Raw genomic sequence first — 23,424 nt, forward strand, 5'->3', positions numbered from 1 at the left:
ACAACCTACCACCTAGTCGACGTCAAGCTACGGCAAGCTACCGACAACCGGCGACCCAATCGTCGCGAGTAGGACGTCCACCTACGACCGCGCCTACGACAACCTACGACCACACAGGCGACAACCTACAACAACCGAAGTCAACCTATGTCCACCCGCGACAAGCTGCGACAAGCTACGACCATGTCAGGGACAACTGAAGACAATTCACGTCGTTTTCGCCTCCGGTTTTGACGTGGGTACCTGTCGCCGGTTGACGTAGGTAGTCGCCAATGGAATTCACTGAAGTCAGCACCAGCGACAACCTACATCACCTGGCAACAACCTACGACAGCGCCCACGTCAGGAGACATCAAGCTACGCTCATTGGCGTCAAACCCACTGTTGCCGAGAATTTTTCAACATTATGAAAATCCAGCGGCGACCAGAAAGACGCTACGACTCTTTGGAGATGACTCACGACCGTACAGGCGACACCCCGGCGACCGTGTGGCAACAGCCTAGTCGCCTTTAGTCGCCTAAACAATCGCCTAAGTGGGACAGGCCCTTAACTCTCCTGCAAAGGTGTGTAAGGTGGCAACTTCACTGGACTGGATTGTTCTGGTTTTTGCACTGGCCTTTGATAATCCACAACCAACTTGAGGGTTTTGACCCATGGAGCAATGGATGCCTTGTGAACCAGGAGCAGGAAAGGCAATGGAAGAGTGGCATTTATTTCCCAAGTAAGCTGTTCATCACAAACACATGCTCCAGGACTCCTGCAGTAAACTCCGGCTACTAGTTGACTTTGAGGAGCTGCTTGAACACTCTGAAGGGAGAAACATACAAAATAGGTGCAGGAGGGGGCCATTCGGCCCATCGAGCCAGCACTGCCATTCATTGTGATCATGGCTGATCATCCACAATCAATAACCCGTGCCTGCCTTCTCCCCATATCCCTTGATTCCGCTAGCCCCTAGAGCTCTATCTAACACTCTTTTAAATTCATCCAGTGAATTGGCCTCCACTGCCTTCTGTGGCAGAGAATTCCACAAATTCACAACTCTCTGGGTGAAAAGGTTTCTTCTCACATCGGTTTTAAATGACCTCCCCTTTTTTCTTAGACTGTGTCCCTCGGTTCTGGACTCCCCCAACATTGGGAACATGTTTCCTGCATCTAGCTTGTCTAGTCCTTTTATAATTTTATACGTGCATCTGGCTTGTCTAGTCCTTTTATAATTTTATAGGTTAAAAGCACAAATATTGAGTCAAGAGGTTACCTGTGGCAGCAGAATGGCGGTGAGTATTCCCGCCGTAGGGCCAATGTTGTCTTTAAACCACAAGGAGATGGCATCTACACAGCCTCGGGCATGGATGGTCGTGCCAACCTCAACGCGCTGTGCGTGAAACAACAACAAACTCAACTTAGCATTCAACACGAGAATCACGCTTAAATTGTAGTGGAGACCTACGGACTATCTTTGATCGGACTTAGACACAAAATGCTGGAGTAACCAGTGGGACAGGCAGCATCTCTGGAGAGAAGGAATGCGTGTCGAGACCCTTCATCGGACTTTACTGGACTTGCGCTGAATGTTATTCCCTTTATTCTGTATCTGTGCACTTGATTGTAATCATGTACAGTCTTTCCTCTGACTGAATAGCACGCAACAAAATAGCTTTTCACTGTACCTCGATACACATGACAATAGTGAGCTAAACTAATATCTCATGCATGCACAACTGCAAGTATATGTACTGTGCAATGTCAAACACACACTTGGTACTATATCGAAAAATACACACTTACATAATCATACAGTGTGGAAACAGGCCCTTCGGCACAACTTGCCCACACCGACCAACATGCCCCATCTACACTAGTTCCACCTACCTGCGTTTGGCCCATATCCATCTAAACTTGTCCTATCCAATAGACAATAGGTTCAGGAGCAGGCCATTCGGCCCTTCGAGCCAGCACCACCATTCAATGTCATCATGGCTGATCATTCTCAATCAGTACCCCGTTCCTGCCTTCTCCCCAAACCCCCTGCCTCCGCTATCCTTAAGAGCTCTACCTAGCTCTCTATAATAATTTACTTAAATTATTGCATCGTATGGGAGGCGCATTCCCAATCTCGTTGTACCCCTGGGTACAATGATAATAAAGATATATTGTATTGTATTGTATTGAATGCATTCAGAGAATTGGCCTCCACTGCCTTCTGAGGCAGAGAATTCCACAGATTCACAACTCTCTGACTGAAAACGTTTTTCCTCATCACCGTTCTAAATGGCCTACCCCTTATTCTTAAACTGTGGCCCCTGGTTCTTGACTCCCCCAACATTGGGAACATGTTTCCTGCCTCTAACGTGTCTAACCCCATAATAATCTTATATGTTTCGATAAGATCCCCTCTCATCCTTCTAAATTCCAGTGTATACAAGCCTAGTCGCTCCAGTTTTTCAACATATGACAGTCCCGCCATTCCGGGAATTAACCTAGTAAACCTACGCTGCACGACCTCAATAGCAAGAATATCCTTCCTCAAATTTGGAGACCAAAACTGCACACTGTAATCCAGGTGCGGTCTCACTAGGGCCCTGTACAACTGTACCTGTCCAAATGTTTCTTATACATTGCGATATCACCTGCCTTAACTACCTCCTCCGCCAGCTCGTTCCATGTGTGTGAAAAAGTTACCCTTCAGGTTCTTATTAAATCTGTCCCGCCTCACGTTCAGCCTATGTACTCTGGTTCTCGATTCCCCAACACTGGGCAAAAGAATGTGCGACCACCCAATCTATTCCTCTCATGATTTTGTACACCTCTATAAGATCACCCCCTCATCCTCCAGCGCTCCAAGGAATAGGGATACATATACCATTGTATCAGATCATTGGACATCAGTGTGGCATGGAAATAAAATACGTCAAGGCAAACACCAATAGATTGATAATCAAGCCACATCCCTAGATGGTGGAACTAGGTGACACGGTGGTGCAGCGGTAGAGTTGCTGCCTTACAGCGCTTGCAGCGCCGGAGTCCCAGGTTCGATCCTGACTACAGATGCTGTCTGTACGGAGTTTGTACGTTCTCCCCATGACCGCGTGGGTTTTCTCTGAGATCTTTGGTTTCCTCCCACACTCCAAAGATGTACAGGTGTATAGGTAAATTAGCTTGGTAGATGTAAACATTGTCCCTAGTGTGTGTAGTAGGATAGTGTTAATATGCGGGGATCGCTGATCAGAATGGACCCGGAGGGCCGAAGGGCCTGTTTCCATGTTGAATCTCTAAACTAAACTAAACTAAACTAAACTGGATCTATGTTCTCCATATCCTGCTTTGAACAGGAGATTATTAACTGCTCTGAGGAGTTAGCAGTGGACATTTAGTCAAAGTTGCCAAACCAGGCTGTTGTTGAGATTTTTATTTTGCTTTATTCATTTAAACTGCATGAAGCTGAAATATTAATTTGCCACACTCCAGGTTAATGTGCCTCAGCACTGGAAAGCAAAGCTCAGATCACTCGCACCTCAATCTTAGATAATTGCAGGTGCTGTGATCTGGAAAGATATTACCATTATATTTAGTTGGATTGCAATTCCCTGCCTGGCACTGAACCTTTGCTTATCATCTGCCAATGGTTTCTCAGGAGATAGACACAAAATGCTGGCGTAACTCAGCGGGTCAGGCAGCACCTCTGGAGAGAAGTGTCTCCTATTCCTTCTCTCCAGAGATGCTGCCTGGCCCGCTGAGTTACGCCAGCATTTTGTGTCTGACCTCGGTGTAAACCAGCATCTGCAGTTCCTTCCTTTCTACACGTAATGCTTTCTTGAGGACAGTTTCAGCTGCAGTGTTGTGCCACCGCAGTCAGTCAGGAACGGCAGTATGTGCACATTACGCACACACGTGTGTAGAAAGACCACGGCAGTGCCGATCTATGCATGGTCCATGGTTAAACACGCTTGCTAATATTTCAAATGGCAAGCCTATTGATTCTGAAATCGAAGCAAAAGAACTCTGCTGGTCAGGTAGTATCTGTGGAGGGAATGGACTGGCGACGTTTCGGGTCGGGATCCTTCTTCAGACTAATTGGAGTAGTGGGGAGAATGTTGGACAAGAGAGGTGGGAGTGGGACAGAGCTCAGTAAGTGATAGGTGGATGCAGGTGAAGGAGTGGGGGGGGGGTTGTGGTAGGTTGGATTGGGTAGAGTAAGTGCCACAGGAGACAAAAAAGTGACCGATAAGGAGAGACGAGGAGTGAAATGCAAAGCCAGGGGGAGGGATAATAGACAATAGACAATAGACAATAGGTGCAGGAGTAGGCCATTCAGCCCTTCGAGCCAGCACCGCCATTCAATGCGATCATGGCTGATCACTCTCAATCAGTACCCCGTTCCTGCCTTCTCCCCATATCCCCTCACTCCGCTATCCTTAAGAGCTCTATCCAGCTCTCTCTTGAAAGCATCCAACGAACTGGCCTCCACTGCCTTCTGAGGCAGAGAATTCCACACCTTCACCACTCTCTGACTGAAAACGTTCTTCCTCATCTCCGTTCTAAATGGCCTACCCCTCATTCTTAAACTGTGGCCCCTTGTTCTGGACTCCCCCAACATTGGGAACATGTTTCCTGCCTCTAATGTGTCCAATCCCCTAATTATCTTATATGTTTCAATAAGATCCCCCCTCATCCTTCTAAATTCCAGTGTATACAAGCCTAATTGCTCCAGCCTTTCAACATACGACAGTCCCGCCATTCCGGGAATTAACCTAGTGAACCTACGCTGCACGCCCTCAATAGCAAGAATATCCTTCCTCAAATTTGGAGACCAAAACTGCACACAATACTCCAGGTGCGGTCTCACCAGGGCCCGGTACAACTGTAGAAGGACCTCTTTGCTCCTATACTCAACTCCTCTTGTTATGAAGGCCAACATTCCATTGGCTTTCTGCACTGCCTGCTGTACCTGCATGCTTCCTTTCAGTGACTGATGCACTAGGACACCCAGATCTCGTTGAACATCCCCTCTTCCTAGCTTGACACCATTCAGATAATAATCTGCCTTTCTATTCTTACTTCCAAAGTGAATAACCTCACACTTATCTAAAATAAACTGCATCTGCCATGTATCCGCCCACTCACACAACCTGTCCAAGTCACCCTGCAGCCTTATTGCATCTTCCTCGCAATTCACACTACCCCCCAGCTTAGTATCATCTGCAAATTTGCTAATGGTACTTTTAATCCCTTCATCTAAGTTATTAATGTATATCGTAAATAGCTGGGGTCCCAGCACCGAACCTTGCGGTACCCCACTGGTCACTGCCTGCCATTCCGAAAGGGACCCATTTATCCCCACTCTTTGCTTTCTGTCTGTCAACCAATTTTCTATCCATGTCAGTACCCTACCCCCAATACCATGTGCTCTAATTTTGCCCACTAATCTCCTATGTGGGACCTTGTCGAAGGCTTTCTGAAAATCGAGGTACACCACATCCACTGACTCTCCCCTGTCAATTTTCCTAGTTACATCCTCAAAAAATTCCAGTAGATTTGTCAAGCATGATTTCCCCTTCGTAAATCCATGCTGACTCGGAATGATCCTGTTACTGCTATCCAAATGCTCAGCAATTTCGTCTTTTATAATTGACTCCAGCATCTTCCCCACCACTGATGTCAGACTAACTGGTCTATAATTACCCGTTTTCTCTCTCCCTCCTTTCTTAAAAAGTGGGATAACATTTGCTATCCTCCAATCCACAGGAACTGATCCGAATCTATAGAACATTGAAAAATGATCTCCAATGCTTCCACTATTTCTAGAGCCACCTCCTTAAGTACCCTGGGATGCAGACCATCAGGCCCTGGGGATTTATCAGCCTTCAGTCCTATCAGTCTACCCAAAACCATTTCCTGCCTAATGTGGATTTCCTTCAGTTCCTCCATCACCCTAGGTTCTCCGGCCCCTAGAACATTTGGGAGATTGTGTGTATCTTCCTCAGTGAAGACAGATCCAAAGTAACGGTTTAACTCGTCTGCCATTTCTTTGTTCCCCATAATAAATTCCCCTGCTTCTGTCTTCAAGGGACCCACATTTGCCTTGACTATTTTTTTCCTCTTCACGTACCTAAAAAAACTTTTGCTATCCTCCTTTATATTATTGGCTAATTTACCCTCGTACCACATCTTTTCTCCCCGTATTGCCTTTTTAGTTAACTTTTGTTGCTCTTTAAAAGAGTCCCAATCCTCTGTCTTCCCACTCTTCTTTGCTATGTTATACTTCCTCTCCTTAATTTTTATGCCGTCCCTGACTTCCCTTGACAGCCACAGGTGTCTCTTACTCCCCTTAGAGTCTTTCCGCCTCTTTGGGATAAATTGATCCTGCAACCTCTGCATTATTCCCAGGAATACCTGCCATTGCTGTTCTACCGTCTTCCCTGCTAGGGCCTCCTTCCAGTCAATTTTGGCCAACTCCCGCCTCATGCCTCTGTAATCCCCTTTGCTATACTGTAATACTGACACTTCCGATTTTCCCTTCTGCCTTTCCATTTGCAGAGTAAAACTTATCATGTTGTGATCACTGCCTCCTAATGGCTCTTTTACCTCTAGTCCCCTTATCAGATCAGGATCATTACACAACACTAAATCCAGAATTGCCTTCTCCCTGGTAGGCTCCAGTACAAGCTGTTCTAAGAATCCATCTCGAAGGCACTCTACAAACTCTCTTTCCTGGGGTCCATTTCCAACCTGATTTTCCCAGTCTACCTGCATGTTGAAATCTCCCATAACCACCGTAGCATTACATTTGTGACACGCCAATTTTATCTCCTGATTCAACTTGCACCCTATGTCGAGGCTACTGTTTGGGGGCCTAAAGATAACTCCCATTAGGGTCTTTTTACCCTTACAATTCCTCATTTCTATCCATACTGATTCAACATCTCCTGATTCTATGTCACCCCTTGCAAGGGAATGAATATCATTCCTTACCAGCAGAGCAACCCCACCCCCTCTGCCCACCTGTCTATCTTTTCTATACGTTGTGTACCCCTGAATATTCAGTTCCCAGCCCTGGTCCTCTTGTAGCCATGTCTCAGTGATCCCTGCAACATCATACTTGCCCATGACTAACTGAGCCTCAAGCTCATCCACTTTATTTTTTATACTACGCGCATTTAAGTACAACACTTTAACTTCTGTATTTACCTCCCCTCTCACATCGGTCACAAATGGCCCTGCCCTTAATTTCTTTTCCCCTCTAGAACTTCTGTTCCCATTCTTCCGAGAGTCTTCTGCAATATCTCCTGTATTCCCTTTAACCTCATCTTCACAATTTGTTAACCCCTCCCCCCCACTGCTTAGTTTAAAGCCACAGGTGTCGCACTAGCAAACCTGCCTGCCAGAATGTTTGTCCCCCTGCTGTTAAGTGGAAGGGGTCAGAAGGGAGAGGGAGAGAGGAGGGGATAAAGGGAACATTTGGTTTTAGGGAGACAGCAGGGAAACAGGCCCTTTGATCCAACGATTCCTTGCTGACTATCGATCACCCGTTCAGTTCTATGTTATCTCACAACCCTCGACACCCTTACAAATCAAGAATCAGCCAATCTCTGCCTTAAAAATATCCACTTCCTTGGCCTCCACAGCCGCCTGTGACAAAGAATTCCACAGAATCACCGCCCTCTATCTAAAAGCCTTTTACCGCCCTTTTGTCTGTTCCTCCTCATCCCCTTTCTAAAGGTACGTCCTTTTATTCCGAGCTGTGCTGTGACTGTGCTGTGCGACTATGTTTAACGTAGCGTGCTTCTATTCCCATCCTGTTCTCTCCTCAAATTCCCGGAATGGCGGGACTATCATATGTTGAAAGACTGGAGCGACTAGGCTTGTATACACTGGAATTTAGAAGGATGAGAGGAGATCTTATCGAAACGTATACGATTATTAAGGGGTTGGACACGTTAGAGGCAGGAAACATGTTCCCAATGGTGGGGGAGTCCAGAACAAGGGGCCACAGTTTAAGAATAAGGGGTAGGCCATTTAGAACTGAGATGAGGAAAAACTTTTTCAGTCAGAGAGTTGTGAATCTGTGGAATTCTCTGCCTCAGAAGGCAGTGGAGGCCAATTCTCTGAATGCATTCAAGAGAGAGCTAGATAGAGCTCTTAAGGATAGCGGAGTCATGGGGTATGGGGAGAAGGCAGGAACAGGGTACTGATTGAGAATGATCAGCCATGATCACATTGAATGGCGGTGCTGGCTCGAAGGGCCGAATGGCCTCCTCCTGCACCTATTGTCTATTGTCTATTGTCAAATCTAAAGCTCTCTGTTGTCCTGACTAAGTTAATACCTGATAAACTAATGTCACAGAGGGTGTGTCTCACGAAGGTGGCAAGTCTGTGTGTAACGTGAATACACCTCCAATCCCTCCGCCACATTCCTAAATTGAATCCGGGTGACGCCCACAGAGAACAAAACAAGTCAATCAGTGAACGAAAGACAATTTGAAGATGCTGCGAGTTTGACTGAATTTTTATGATGTCTCTGTTTGTTCTCCCAGAAGCAGGAGGAGGCTACAGGGTTCAGAAAACAAATTAAATCTGAGGGGGGACAGGGGGAACGTCAGCTGTTGCTCTGAATTTGTACAAGTTTCAAAATTGACATTCAGTCTCGACAGAACTATTGTTAGCTCCAGGAATGTCAATGAGCCAAGGGCTCCATTGTTTGGCTGCATTTTGATGAGTCCGCTTAAGTTTTGCATCAAATATATTTTATTTTTATCTATCTATCTATCTATCTATCTATCTATCTATCTATCTATCTATCTATCTATCTATCTATCTATCTATCTATCTATCTGTCTGTCTGTCTGTCTGTCTGTCTGTCTGTCTGTCTGTCTGTCTGTCTGTCTGTCTGTCTGTCTGTCTGTCTGTCTGTCTGTCTGTCTATTCAATGTTCTATAGATTCAGGATCAGTTCCTGTGGATTGGAGGATAGCAAATGTTATCCCACTTTTTAAGAAAGGAGGGAGAGAGAAAACGGGTAATTATAGACCAGTTAGTCTGACATCAGTGGTGGGAAAGATGCTGGAGTCAATTATAAAAGACGAAATTGCTGAGCATTTGGATAGCAGTAACAGGATCATTCCGAGTCAGCATGGATTTACGAAGGGGAAATCATACTTGTCAAATCTACTGGAATTTTTTGAGGATGTAACTAGGAAAATTGACAGGGGAGAGTCAGTGGATGTGGTGTACCTCGACTTTCAGAAAGCCTTCGACAAGGTCCCACATAGGAGATTAGTGGGCAAAATTAGAGCACATGGTATTGGGGGTAGGGTACTGACATGGATAGAAAATTGGTTGACAGACAGAAAGCAAAGAGTGGGGATAAATGGGTCCCTTTTGGAATGGCAGGCAGTGACCAGTGGGGTACCGCAAGGTTCGGTGCTGGGACCCCAGCTATTTACAATATACATTAATGACTTAGATGAAGGGATTAAAAGTACCATTAACAAATTTGCAGATGATACTAAGCTGGGGGGTAGTGTGAATTGTGAGGAAGATGCAATAAGGCTGCAGGGTGACTTGTGTGAGTGGGTGGATGCATGGCAGATGCAGTTTAATGTAGATAAGTGTGAGGTTATTCACTTTGGAAGTAAGAATAGAAAGGCAGATTATTATCTGAATGGTGTCAAGTTAGGAAGAGGGGATGTTCAACGAGATCTGGGTGTCCTAGTGCATCAGTCACTGAAAGGAAGCATGCAGGTACAGCAGGCAGTGAAGAAAGCAAATGGAATGTTGGCCTTCGTAACAAGAGGAGTTGAGTATAGGAGCAAAGAGGTCCTTCTACAGTTGTACCGGGCCCTGGTGAGACCGCACCTGGAGTACTGTGTGCAGTTTTGGTCTCCAAATTTGAGGAAGGATATTCTTGCTATTGAGGGCGTGCAGCGTAGGTTCACTAGGTTAATTCCCGGAATGGCGGGACTGTCCTATGTTGAAAGGCTGGAGCAATTAGGCTTGTTTACACTGGAATTTAGAAGGATGAGGGGGGATCTTATTGAAACATATAAGATAATTAGGGGATTGGACACATTAGAGGCAGGAAACATGTTTCCAATGTTGGGGGAGTCCAGAACAAGGGGCCACAGTTTAAGAATAAGGGGTAGGCCATTTAGAACGGAGATGAGGAAGAACTTTTTCAGTCAGAGAGTGGTGAAGGCGTGGAATTCTCTGCCTCAGAAGGCAGTGGAGGCCAGTTCGTTGGATGCTTTCAAGAGAGAGCTGGATAGAGCTCTTAAGGATAGCGGAGTCAGGGGGTATGGGGAGAAGGCAGGAACGGGGCACTGATTGAGAGTGATCAGCCATGATCGCATTGAATGGCGGTGCTGGCTCGAAGGGCTGAATGGCCTACTCCTGCACCTATTGTCTATTGTCTATCTATCTATCTATCTATCTATCTATCTGTCTATCTGTCTATCTGTCTATCTATCTATTTATCTATTCATTTATCTTTATATTTATTTATTTATCTATCCATGTATTTATCTATTTGTTTATTTATTTATTTTCCGGTCCCAATACAATACCACAGATTGACCATACAGTTGTGAAAGTTAAATAGTACGAAAATCATTGTATCAAAAATAAAACAATATAATCAAACATGATATTTTCTGACCGAAAACAAAAAAAGGTATAGGCAGAATCAAATATAATAAACCTTATAATGGGGTAATATAGGGATTATTTGACCTTCTATTAACCTTAAATGTTGGATGTATCACTGTTACTTTACTCAATTAAAGCACTTATTTTCGTTCCAGCATGGCTAAGGACTGAGGGAAATATAAGTGGCACTGTAAATTTAATGTAACCAACTAATGCACCCGTAGTCCAACTCCTGCCCAAAGGACCATAGCTTCCGGCTCCCATATTAAGCACCGTCGCTTAGATTTCCGCCCCTTGCTGGGTCTTTGAAAGTTTTGTCAATCTGCAAACTTTCCCAGCTTCTTCCTCACTAACCAGCAACTGGGTGGCGCAGCGGTAGAGTTGCTGCCTTACAGCGAATGCAGCGCCGGAGACCCGGGTTCGATCCCAACTATGGGTGCTGTCCGTACGAAGTTTGTACGTTCTCCCCCTGACCTGCGTGGGTTTTTTCCGAGATCTTCGGTTTCCTCCCGCACTCCAAAGACGTGCAGGTAGGTAGGTTAATTGGCTTGTTGTACGTGTAAATTGGCCCTAGTGTGTGTAGGACAGTGTTAATGTGCGGGGATCGCTGGTCGGCGCGGACTCGGTGGGCCGAAGGGCCTGTTGCCACGCTGTATCTCTAAACTAAACTATTCCTTTTCAGACATGATCAAATACCGATTAAAAATTATCATCACATTTAATTTGTAGGAAAATAACTGCAGATGCTGGTTCAAATTGAAGGTATACACAAAATGCTGGAGTAACTCAGCGGGTCAGGCAGCATCTCAGGAGAGAAGGAATGGGTGACGTTTCGGGTAAACGTCACCCATTCCTTCTCTCCTGAGATGCTGCCTGACCCGCTGAGTTACTCCAGCATTTTGTGTCTATCATCACATTTAATGCCATCATCCTTGCAATGACTGATCAGATCCACTCGCTGTGCGACAAAGACGTCTAATTCCTCTCAGGTTGTCAAAGGTAAGGAGCAGGAATGGACCATAGAGCCCTCAAACCTCTTCACCATCCACTACCATTATGGCTAATCTGATCTTGAATGTGTCTCATTCCTTACCTCTTGATGTAGTTTCTGGTATCCACATTGTGTGTTGACAACATCTCCTTCCTAGTGGGAAGGAAAGCAAATTGTCACGAGCAAATCATTAACGGCCTGATACTTTCCCTCTGCATGTAACAGTTAGACAGGCACCTGGATAGGACAGGTTTGGAGGGATATGGACCAACTGCTGGCAGGTGGGACTAGTGTAGCTGCGACATGTTGGCCGGTGTGGGCAAGTTGGACCTGTTTCCACACTGTATCACTCTATGACCCTACAGTATCCTAGTCTTAGAGTTATGCAGCGTGGAAACAGGCCCTTTGGCCCAACATGCCCCATCTACACTAGTCCCACCTGCCTGCGGTTTGGCCCATATACCTCTAAACCCATGTGTAGAAAGGAACTGCAGATTCTGACTTATACCAAAGATCGACACAAAGTGCTGGAGTAACTCAGCGAGTCAGGCAGCCTCTCTGGAGAAAAAGGATGGGTGATGTTTCGGATAGGGTCCCTTCTTCCAATTGCAAACGTATCCTCACCATGTACCTGTCTAAATGTTTCTTAAATGTTGTGATAGTACCAGCCTCAATACCCCCTCCAGTAACTCGTTCCTTGCACCTCCCACTCTTTGTGTAAACATGAGGATCCAAACCCTTGTAATCTATCACGAGCACCCAAACCCTTGTCATGAGATGATCAGGGGACTTTGCCCACGGCTAATCCTTTTGTACAGAACACCTTAGCAAGAACAAGGGATCTGGGCATGAAGTCTGAAGAAGGGTCTCGACCCGAAACGTCACCCGTTCCTTCTCTCCAGAGATGCTGCCTGTCCCGCTGAGTTACCCCAGCATGTTGCAATCCACGGTATTGCCTATGTGAGGCCCAGCAACAGAGCAAGCAGTGCCCCAATTTAAGCAGATTAGGCCAGAAAGTGATGGACTCACTCGTGACACCAGCATCCTACGATCTATTAAAAAATTCACCCAACCTGCCATTTCTATCCTGTTTTCATTCTGTGGGAGAAAGTTAAGCTGATCTGAAAAGGTGCACCGAGACTAATCTGCCACTTAAGCCTCAGCTTATTCCGAGAGGTCATCAAGTTTTCGACATAATGGAATATTTGTGTCAGCAATTTAAGCACATTACAATTCACATTTTTAGTCTGCTTATTCAACAGCCACTGAAAACTTCGCTGGAGAGGTGAAATGAACCCTTCGGCAGTGCACAGAGTCCCACTGTCGGCCAGGATTATATATTTTTTCCGAGACACTCCTTGCCCTCCATTTTGGCCCTCAATTAATTACTTCTTCAACCATAAACCCATGTGTTTATAAGTTCATAAGTGGAGAATTAGGTGCAGAATTAGGCCATTCAGTCCATCGAGTCCACTCCGCCATTCAATCGTGGCTGAACTATCTTTCCCTCTCAACCCCTTTCTCCCCGTAACTTTTTATTTAGTTTAGTTTAGTTTAGAGGTACAGTATGAAAACAGGCCCTTCGGCCCACAGAGTGCGTGCCGACCATTGATCATCTGACACACACACTAGTTCCATGTTATCACACTTTCTCACCCAAACGCTCAACATTAGGGACAATTTAACAGAGGCCAATTCAGCTACAAACTTATAAACCTTTCATCCTCTGTAGGCGTGGGAGGAAACCGGAGCACCCGGAGGAAACCCACGCGGTCACCGGGAGTCACGAGCAAACTCCGTTAAGACAGCACCCGTGGTCAGGGTCGAACCTGGATCCCTGGCACTGTAATCCATAATGGCATCGTTGGATGTTGGAAACACTAAAAAGATCAGGTAGCAGGGTCAACCTTTCAATAGAACTGAGATATTAACTTTATTTCATCCTCTATAGATACTGCCTGACTCGCTGAATATATCGACCAGTTTAAAACATGGATAAAACATGGCAGCTGGCCCTTTGGCCCACTGAGTCCACGCCAACCATCCATCACTGGTTCACACGAGTTCTGTGTTAACCCTTTCTCAGCCACTCCCGACACACCAGGGGCAATTTACAGAGGGCCAATTAACCTACAAACCCGCGTGTCTCTGCGATCTGGGAGGAAACCAGAGCACCCGGAGGTAGGGATGGCCAACTATCTCACTCCCAAATAAGGGCCACGGTGACATCACCGTCCCGCGCCCCACGTGACCTCACCCAGCCAGCGGCCACGCGCTCCCGATCCACCAATGGCGGCCACCCGGGCCGGGAGGTGGGTTGCTATGCAACCTCCGTTAGGCGGCGCCCGGGCCGCCGCACCTACACTGTCCGGGCCTACAGCATCCGGGCCTACACTGTCCGGGCCTACAGCGTCCGGGCCTACACTGTCCGGACCTACAGCGTCCGGGCCTACAGTGTCCGGACCTACAGCGTCCGGGCCTACACTGTCCGGGCCTACAGCGTCCGGGCCTACACTGTCCGGACCTACAGCGTCCGGGCCTACAGTGTCCGGACCTACACTGTCCGGGCCTACACTGTCCGGGCCTACACTGTCCGGACCTACACTGTCCGGGCCTACAGCGTCCGGGCCTACACTGTCCGGACCTACACTGTCCGGGCCTACACTGTCCGGGCCTACAGTGTCCGGGCCTACAGTGTCCGGGCCTACAGCGTCCGGGCCAACAGTGCCCCCCGGGCCTAATATGGGACAAGGGCGGTCCCGTACGGGACAAACCGATTTAGCCCAAAATACGGGATGTCCCGGCTAATATGGGACAGTTGGCAAACCTGCCCGGAGGAAACCCACGCAGGCACAGGGAGATGGTGCAAACTCCACACAGACAGTACCAAGGTCCAGACTGAAGCCAGGTGTCCTGTGCTGTTGGACAGCAGTTCTATCAGCTGTGCCACTTTGCCAACCCTGTGTGATCTCGTTGGAGAAAGCAACACGATTCATTCTCCTACACTTCTGGCTCTCTGCTAATCTGTGAAACATCACGTGCAGATTCTGGAATATGTGCCAAGATGCTTTTATTAAATGCCACCTCTGAGGCTTTCTGGCAAAAATTAATATACACAGAATAAAACAAATATTGGAAACATGGAAGCGTGGATATAAACTTGTTTCAGATATGAGGAGTGTGTGAAGTTTAAATAAAGAGCCAAACATAGTCAAACAAACTCATATTAAAAAATCTGACATCTAATCTGATTGGGAATAATTTTTCGAGATGTCTAGTGCAGCTATAAAGCATATTAACTCTGTATTAACGTGGCTTAAGGTTCAGAAGGAGAGCATGGATATTTACGGCATAAAGCAAGGTTCATTGCAAAGTATATGTTGAAGAGCAGGGCTGAGGATAAAGCCCGCATACTGGCAGGGTCAGTGCATTAATTAACGTTGTAGAATCCGGTATAAAACAAGAAGTTGATCACGGTCAGAATTAGTGCATGAAATCCATGAAATGCTTGCGGATAATGCATGACTCAAACAAGTACATTAGGGACAGGACAGGTACGAGGAAATGAAGGAAAGGTTGAACCATCTACAGGACAGGTTCACTAAAGCTGGAACCTGGAACAAAATGTTCAACATCTCAGTCCATTAGTCCATTAGAGCAACTTATCATTAATAAGGAATAGGTCAAACTGGAAAATATGAATAAAACATGAAATGTATTATTGAAGTTACTTGAAGTGAGCAAGCTCGGAGACGTTTCCTGATCATCTCAGATCAAAGAGAAAGATATAAAAGACGAGAGAGAGAGAGAGAGAGAGAGAGAGAGAGAGAGAGAGAGAGAGAGAGAGAGAGAGAGAGAGAGCGAGAGAGAGAGAGAGAGAGAGATTCAGAAAGATTCAGAGGGCAAAAGAGACAGAAAAACGTGAGTGAGTCAAATTGAGAGAGACAAAGAGGGAGAGAGTGTGAGAGAGGAACGGAGAAAGAGAGGAGAGACAAAGAGAGAAAAAAGAGAGAGAACGGGGAAAGAGAGAGAGTGGGTGAGAAAAAGAGAGAGAGAAAGAGAAGGGGCGAGAGGGAGAGAGAGAGAGAGAGAGAGGGAGGGAGGGGGAGGGAGAGGGAGAGGGGGGGAGGGAGGGAGGGAGGGAGGGAGGGAGGGAGGGAGGGAGGGAGGGAGGGAGGGAGGGAGAGAGAGAGGGAGAGAGGGAGAGAGGGAGGAAGAGAGAGAGAGAGAGAGAGAGAGAGGTGGGAGTTGGCAAAATTTGTACCAAAGCGTCAACTATGGTACTCTGAAGCACCAATTGCCACTTTTGACTGTTGTAGTTGACATACGAAAGAAGGAAAGAAGATAGAGAGAGATAGAGAGAGAGAGAGAAAGAGAGTTAAAGAGAGAGAGAGAGCTAGAGAGAGAGAGAGAGAGAGAGAGAGAGAGAGAGAGAGAGAGAGAGAGAGAGAGAGAGAGAGAGAGAGAGAGAGAGAGAGAGAGAGAGAGAGAGAGAGAGAGAGAGAGAGAGAGAGAGAGAGAGAGAGAGAGAGAGGAAGGGGGGCACAAGAAAGAGAGAGGTAAAGAGAGGAGAGGACTAAACTAACATTGAATGCTGGCTGATTGCACTCAATGGTTCTGTGCTGGACGCCTGGAATCTGCCATCAGCCTGGGTGATCTGTACACTGTGGACAGTTTCATTGTGATCATGTATTGTCTTTTCACTGACTGGATCGCACACTGCTGGATGGAAGCAAGCTCCACACAGCCACGGTACACGTGACAATGATAAACTAAACTAAAACTAAAAAAATCCGAGCCGTCGCCTGGTCACAGATGATCGCGCCAGAACTTCGTGCTGGGCGGCACGGTGGCGGAGCGGTAGAGTTGCTGCCTTACAGCGAATGCAGCGCCGGAGACTCAGGTTCGATCCTGACTACGGGCGCCGTCTGTACGGAGTTTGTACGTTCTCCCCGTGACCTGCGTGGGTTTTCTCTGAGATCTTCGGTTTCCTCCCACACTCCAAAGACGTGCAGGTATGTAGGTTAATTGGCTGGGCAAATGTAAAAAAATTGTCCCTAGTGTGTGTAGGATAGTGTTAATGTGCGGGGATCACTGGGCGGCGCGGACCCGGTGGGCCGAAAGGCCTGTTTCCGCGCTGTATCTCTAAATCTAAATTTAAAAAACTGCCGCAAGCCAGAATGGGTGACGTTTCGGGTCGAGACCCTTCTTCAGACTGAGCATTCTGAGACTCCAGCATTTTGTGCCTGACCTGCTGAGTTACACCAGCATTTTGTGCCTGACCTGCTGAGTTACTCCAGCATTTTGTACCTGACCTGCTGAGTTACACCAGCATTTTGTGCCTGACCTGCTGAGTTACTCCAGCATTTTGTACCTGATCTGCTGGGTTACACCAGCATTTTGTGCCTGACCTGCTGAGTTACTCCAGCATTATGTGCCTGAGCTGCTGAGTTACTCCGGCATTTTGTGCCTGAGCTGCTGAGTTACTCCAGCATTTTGTGATACCTTCGATTTGTACCAGCATCTGCAGTTATTTTCCTACGAACTGCCATGGGAAGTTGGCATTACACGAACCCTCTTTTGATTTTAAGCAGCAATTGAGCGGAGATCAAATCAGTCTGGCAGTCACTCGGATACTTCAGGTGCAATCACGCCATTCACATTTCAGAGCTGGAGTTGCAACGAGTGACAGCAATCTGGTTCCTATTGGAAAGCACAATGCTCTGACTCATTTCAAGGTTATGTTTTCAACACTTTCAATTCAATTTTTCAATTCATTCCAAGGGCCTCAGCTAAATGAAATGCCGAAACTCATCAGACGAGAGGAATTCTTAGAAACATATTTCAATAAAGCCATTTTTGAAAAGTACTTTTATCTTGTACATTACAGAAAACTCCATGAAAACGGCTAATTGGTGCCATTGTACATTGTCGGTAATGAGGTGGCCAATTTGTTCACGCCATCTCATTTGAAGGCATTACTGAACAATACCACAAGCTTGTTTAATCAGTGAACCACTAGCTCCAGTAACCACTCTCTTCAGGATCACCCACCCTTAAACCCCCGTCCCACTCAGGCAATTATTTAGGCGACTATAGGCGACTAGGCCGTTGCCACACGGTTGCCGGGGTGTCGCCTGTACGGTCGTGAGTCGTCTCCAAAGAGTCGTAGCGTTTTTCTGCTCGCCGCTCGATTTTGAAACGTTTAAAATTTTTCGCCGACTGTTGGTTTGACGCCAATGATGGTAGCTCGACGTCTCCTGACGGGGGCGCTGTCGTAGGTGGTCGCCAGGTGACGTAGGTTGTCGCCGGTGCTGACTTCGTTGAATTCCGTTGGCGACTGCCCACGTCAACCGGCGACAGGTACCGGCGTCAAAACCGGAGGCCAAAATGGCGTGAATTGTCTTCAGTTGTCGCCGACACGGTCGTAGTTTGTCGCGGGTGGACGTGGGTTGACTAAGGTTGTGGTAGGTTGCCGACTGTGTGGTCGTAGGCTGTCGTAGGCGCGGTCGTAGGTGGACGTCCTAAGCCGTGACGATTGGGTCGCCGGTTGTCGGTAGCTTGCCGTAGCTTGACGTCGACTAGGTGGTCGGTTGTTGTAGCTTGTCGAAGACATTGTCGTACGGGGGGGTCCAGTCGCCATTTTTTTGGCGACCTGCTGCAACTCTGACAGTCGCCTAAAAAAACACCTAAATGGGACAGGCCCCTTAGCAACACTATCTCCTTCACCAGTGCAGGTAAGGGAATGATTGCCAGAGGACCTTGGCATTCTCCAGATGCTTTGGCCCCACAGTGTTCCATTACTTGGACCTACCAACATCATACGTTCATAAGTGATAGGAGCAGTATTCGGCCATTCGGCCCATCAAGTCTACTCCGCCATTCAATCATGGCTGATCTATCTCTCCCTCGTAACCCCATTCTCCTGCCTTCTCTCCAAAACCCCTGACACCCGTACTAATCAAGAATCTATCTCGGCCTTAGAAATATCCACTGATTTGGCCTCCTTATGATTGCACCTAATGGTCTAAGACGTGGAATGGTCACCACCAAAGGACGACCATGATCTGCTGCAGATACTCCATCAGCCTCATCTGCTTCCACTCAAGGAGAAACAACATCTCCCTCGTCAACCCCTCATGGACTCTTGTGTCTCAATGAGACCATCACTCCAGCTCGAAGCACGCAAACAATCTCACTCACTCTCCATTGACCATCCTCTCGTCCCAAAGGCCAGTTGGCTAAATCTAAACTGCACTGTCCAACGTCAGCATAACCTTCCTCAGTTTGGGAGACTAAAACCAAATAGCCCTCACCACATGATCGCTCATCAAAACTCGGTACGCACACTTGAGACAGAGAATCAGCTGAATGGTGGGGCAGGCTCAAAGGGCCAAGTGTAGGAAAAAAACTGCAGATGCTGGTTTAAATCAAAGGTAGACACAAAATGCTGGAGTAACTCAGCGGGTCAGGCAGCAACTCGGGAGAGAAGGAATGGGTGGCGTTTCGGGTCGAGACCCTTCTTCAGATTGATGTCAGGGGAGAGGGCGGGACAAAGAAAGGATGTAGTTGGAGACAGGAAGACAGTGGGAGAACTCGGAAGGGGGAGGGGAAGAGAGGGACAGAGGAGCTATCTAAAGTTAGAGAAGTCAACGTTCATACCGTTGGGCTGTAAGCTGCCCAAGCGAAATATGAAATATGTTCCTCCAATTTGCGGTGGGCCTCACTATGACGATGGAGGAGGCCCATGACAGAAAGGTTAGACCGGGAGTGGGAGTTGAACTGCTGAGCCACCGGGAGATCAGGTTGGTTAAGGCGGACTGAGCGAAATGTTTGCGTAGTTATTAAAAATAATGAATATACTTCCAGGGAAATGTAGTCCATGCATTTAGCACAGTATAAATCACTATCATCTATGAAATATTGAGAGAGAGCGGGACTTCATGAAACACACTCATCTTAATATTGAACAGTGACAAGCAAATCAAGCGGCAAATTGGAAATTGCATGTTGACTTTTATTAAAACTTCTTCTATGTTTCTGTTTTGCTCAGTTATCCTATCCAGGTTCAGCATAGAACACTATTCCGAGGCAGACACAAAATGTTGGAGTAACTCAGCGGGTCAGGCATCTCGGGAGAGAATGAATGGGTGACGTTTGTCTTCGAAGTCTGAAGAAGGGTCTCGGCCCGAAACGTCACCCATTCCTTCTCTCCTGAGATGCTGCCTGACCCGCTGAGTTACTCCAGCATTCTGTGTCTGCCTTCGATTTATACCAGCATCTGCAGTTTTTTTTCCTGCTATTCATAAGCAGAAGAATTGTGCCAAAGCTCAGGTCAATAGTGAAAAGGAATAGGTGACATAGAAAAAATAGAAACATAGACGTCTCATGTCGAGACCCTTCTTCAGATTCAACGTGATCGGGGTTACCCATTCTTTTTCTCCAGAGATGCTGACTGTCCCGCTGAATTACTCCAGCATTTTGTGTCAATCCTCGGTATAAACCTGCATCTGCAATTCCTTCCCACATCTCAGTTCTATAATTGCCTCTCCATATCTTCAAAAAGTAGATTATCTTCTGATTTGTCTCGGTGCTTCGAGGAATCTAGGTGTGGGTCCAGTGTTTGGCATTTTGCCTCACAGCCAGCGCTGCCGTCGCAGCTGCGGCTTGCCTGCAGTCCGTCTGTCTTTTGTGTTTTTTGTTGTTTTTGTATGAGTTGTAGTTTTAATATGGTGTAGTGTTTGTATGTTCTGTGGGGAGAGGTGGGAGGGAACAGGAACTGTAAAAAATTCTCTCTCCCGAACGGAGACACGAACTTGTTTCTGTGTCGTGTCTCCGTTCCCATTGCGGCCTACCAGCGGCCATGCACCTGGGACCACCTGGGGCTCTGGTTCGCAGAGCCTGCGGCCCGGACTCACCACCTGCGGCGCTGGCCGCCTTCGGATGCTGCGGGTGCGGCTGCGACTCATCTCCGGACGCTCCGGCGCGGGCCGCGTGGATGTCGGAAGCCCGCAGGCCCCTGGGTGGGGGCCGACATCGGGAGCACCGGCAGAGGCAGCGTGTTCGCCCGCCCCGAATCGCGGGGCTTGGGTCGGCCCGCCGTGGACCTTTCACCGTCCGGCGCGGCCTGGAATAGGCCATGGACCTTTCATCGTCCGGCGCGGCGCTCCAATGTCGGGAGCCCCGACCGCCCCGACGTGGCAACGACAACAGCCTGACCGCGGGAGAAGACGGCAGGGGAAGAGAAAAGACATTGTGGCCTTCCATCACAATGAGAAGGGACTGGAGGAGACTCACTGTGATGGATGTTTCTTTTGTTTGGTGTTAGTGTATGATTGTATGTGTTATTGCATTTTTATTGATTATTCTTATTGGTCTTAATGTTTCAACTGCGGGTAATGTTTCATTTCACTACACATTTAGGTGTAAGTGACAAATAAACGACTATTGACTATTGACTATTGACTATTGACATTACAGTTCAAAGATACTTAATTGGGACTTTGATGTGTTGCAGGTAGTGCCCAGAGTTGATCTTGTCCTGTGCAGCAGTTTTATATCGTAGGTTGAGCAGAATAACAGGCCCTCTCCCTCTGCTCATTATGCAGTACCTGTCCGTTTTGAATGAGGTAAGTCCATTTCGACTTTAGTGATACAGTGCGGAAACAAGCCCTTCGGCCCACCCGGGTCTGTACTCACCAGCGATCACACTGACACAGTCTTATGCACGAGGGCCAATTTTACCGAAGCCAATTAACCTTCAAACCTGTACGTCTTTGAAGTGTGGGAGGAAACCGGAGCACCCGGAGAAAACACACGCAGGTCACAGGGAGAAGGTCCAAACTGCGCACAGACAGGATCGAACCCGTGTCTCTGACACTGTAAGGCAGCTACTCTACCGTCCCATGTACACATGAAGAGAACAAAACATAACGCGCTGGAGTAACTCGACATGCCAGGCAGCACCTGGGATGGGAATGGAGAGGCGACGTTTCCAGTTGGGCACCTTCTTCAGACCCGAGATTTTGACCTGTCCATTCCTTCCACAGATGCGGCCCGACCCGCTGAGTTCCTCCAGCGCTTTGTGCTTTTCTCACGATTCCATCGCCTGCGGTTCTTTGTGTCTCCATTTCACTGATTATAAGGGGGGGCTTGTCCCATAAGACACTGGGGGCATTTGTCACCTTTGGTCACAGATTTGGACAGAAATAGAGATAAAAATCAAAAGAATAAAGAAAGGGCAGATTGTGCAATAACGTTATCAACATGTGATTTATCATCTTGCCACACTCAAAACAATCATGGTCATCACTGTATGAACAGAAAATTGGGTGTCTAGAGGTAGTACTTAATCTTTCCAGCACATTAACTCAAACAATGAGCTGCCAATTATCCAGACTGCATAAATTTTTACACTGCCTCCTGAAATGTGTTGTCTAAATTAATGTAACAATTCAGCCATCATATTTCTTTCAAATGATTTCCTCGATTGGAAGAGCACATCGATTTTTTCAGTTAAAAACAAACTGCGGGCGGAACTCAGTGGGTCAGGCAGCATCTGCGGAAGGACGAGGGCCGAATGGCCTACTCCTGCACCTATTGTCTATTGTCTATTGTCTATTGTCAATGGCAGAGGTGTTTAGGGCCCCTTCTTCACTCTGAGGAAGGTTCCTGATACGAAACGTCATGTGCGTAGAAAGGCACTGCAGATGCTGGTTTATACCCAAGATAGACGCAAAATGTAACTCAGGAATGAGTGGGTTAACATATGATGAGCAGTTGACAGCACTGGGACTCTGCACGTTGGAGTTTAGAAGGATGAGGGGGGACCTCATTGAAACTTACCGAATAGTGAAAGGCCTGGATGTGGGGAGGATGTTTCCACTAGTGGGAGAGTCTAGGACCAGAGGTCACAGCCTCAGAATTAAAGGACATTCCTTTAGGAAAGAGATGAGGAGGAACCTCTTTAGTCAGAAGGTGGTGAATCTGTGGAATTCATTGCTGCAGAAAGCTGTGGAGGTCGTCAATGGCTATTTTTAAGGCAGAGATAGGTAGATTCTTGATAACTAAGGGTGTTTGGATTATGGGGAGAAGGCAGGAGATTGGGGTTAGGAGGGTGAGATAGATCAGCCATGATTGAATGGCGGAGTAGACCTGATGGGTCAAATGGCCTCATTCTACCTCTACAACTTATGAACTTATCAACTTATCAATTCATTTCTGGATGCAAAAGTGGGAAAATATAGGATCAGTGCGAACAGGCGATCAATGGCCGGCATGGACTATGTGGGCCGAAGGGCTTGTTCCCCTGCTGTTCTCCAACCTAAAACTATTCCCTATATGTGTTGTGCTCAGTGCAGCACACGGCCATTAGCTCACATCGGCAGAACAAATGAAATTGCCAAAAAAATAATCTTCCACTGATTTGCTCTCTGATTGAAAATGGCGTAAAGAACTCGGTTTCTTCTTTTCCAATGTAACTGTGGAAAATTTGTACAGGGAACCCATCCATCATTTGGGCCATTTCATGAATGAACCAGTCCGATCATTAGAGCCTCGGGCACACTCTTAGAACTCATTACTTCCCAACTGACGTTGACTGCTTTAGTTGGGTCATAACCAACAAACATCTTGGTGCAAAACTGATACAAATCAGAAGCAAACCATCCATTGTTTCACTGAAGGTATGTATTCACAAAATGCTGGAGTAACTCAGCGGGTCAGGCAGCATCTCAGGAGAGAAGGAATGGGTGACGATTCGGGTCGAGACCCTTCTTCAGACTTCTTCA

The 23,424-nt window shown here is 47.1% G+C and overlaps 1 protein-coding gene across 3 annotated transcripts in view; it reads right to left on the minus strand.

Annotated features, from left to right (window-relative positions):
• The window catches only part of LOC144610469 (tetraspanin-15-like), a 171,923-nt gene that overhangs the window by 30,505 nt on the left and 117,994 nt on the right, over positions 1-23,424 (minus strand). For all 3 annotated transcript variants that reach the window (XM_078429204.1, XM_078429205.1, XM_078429203.1), the window contains 2 exons: positions 11,738-11,788; positions 1,260-1,376 (listed from right to left, as the gene is read on the minus strand). In XM_078429204.1, the coding sequence (XP_078285330.1) occupies positions 1,260-1,376; positions 11,738-11,788 (168 nt within the window). The remainder of the gene's footprint in view (positions 1-1,259; positions 1,377-11,737; positions 11,789-23,424) is intronic.

Source organism: Rhinoraja longicauda, chromosome 36 (genome assembly GCF_053455715.1).
Source record: "Rhinoraja longicauda isolate Sanriku21f chromosome 36, sRhiLon1.1, whole genome shotgun sequence".
NCBI lineage: Eukaryota > Metazoa > Chordata > Chondrichthyes > Rajiformes > Arhynchobatidae > Rhinoraja > Rhinoraja longicauda.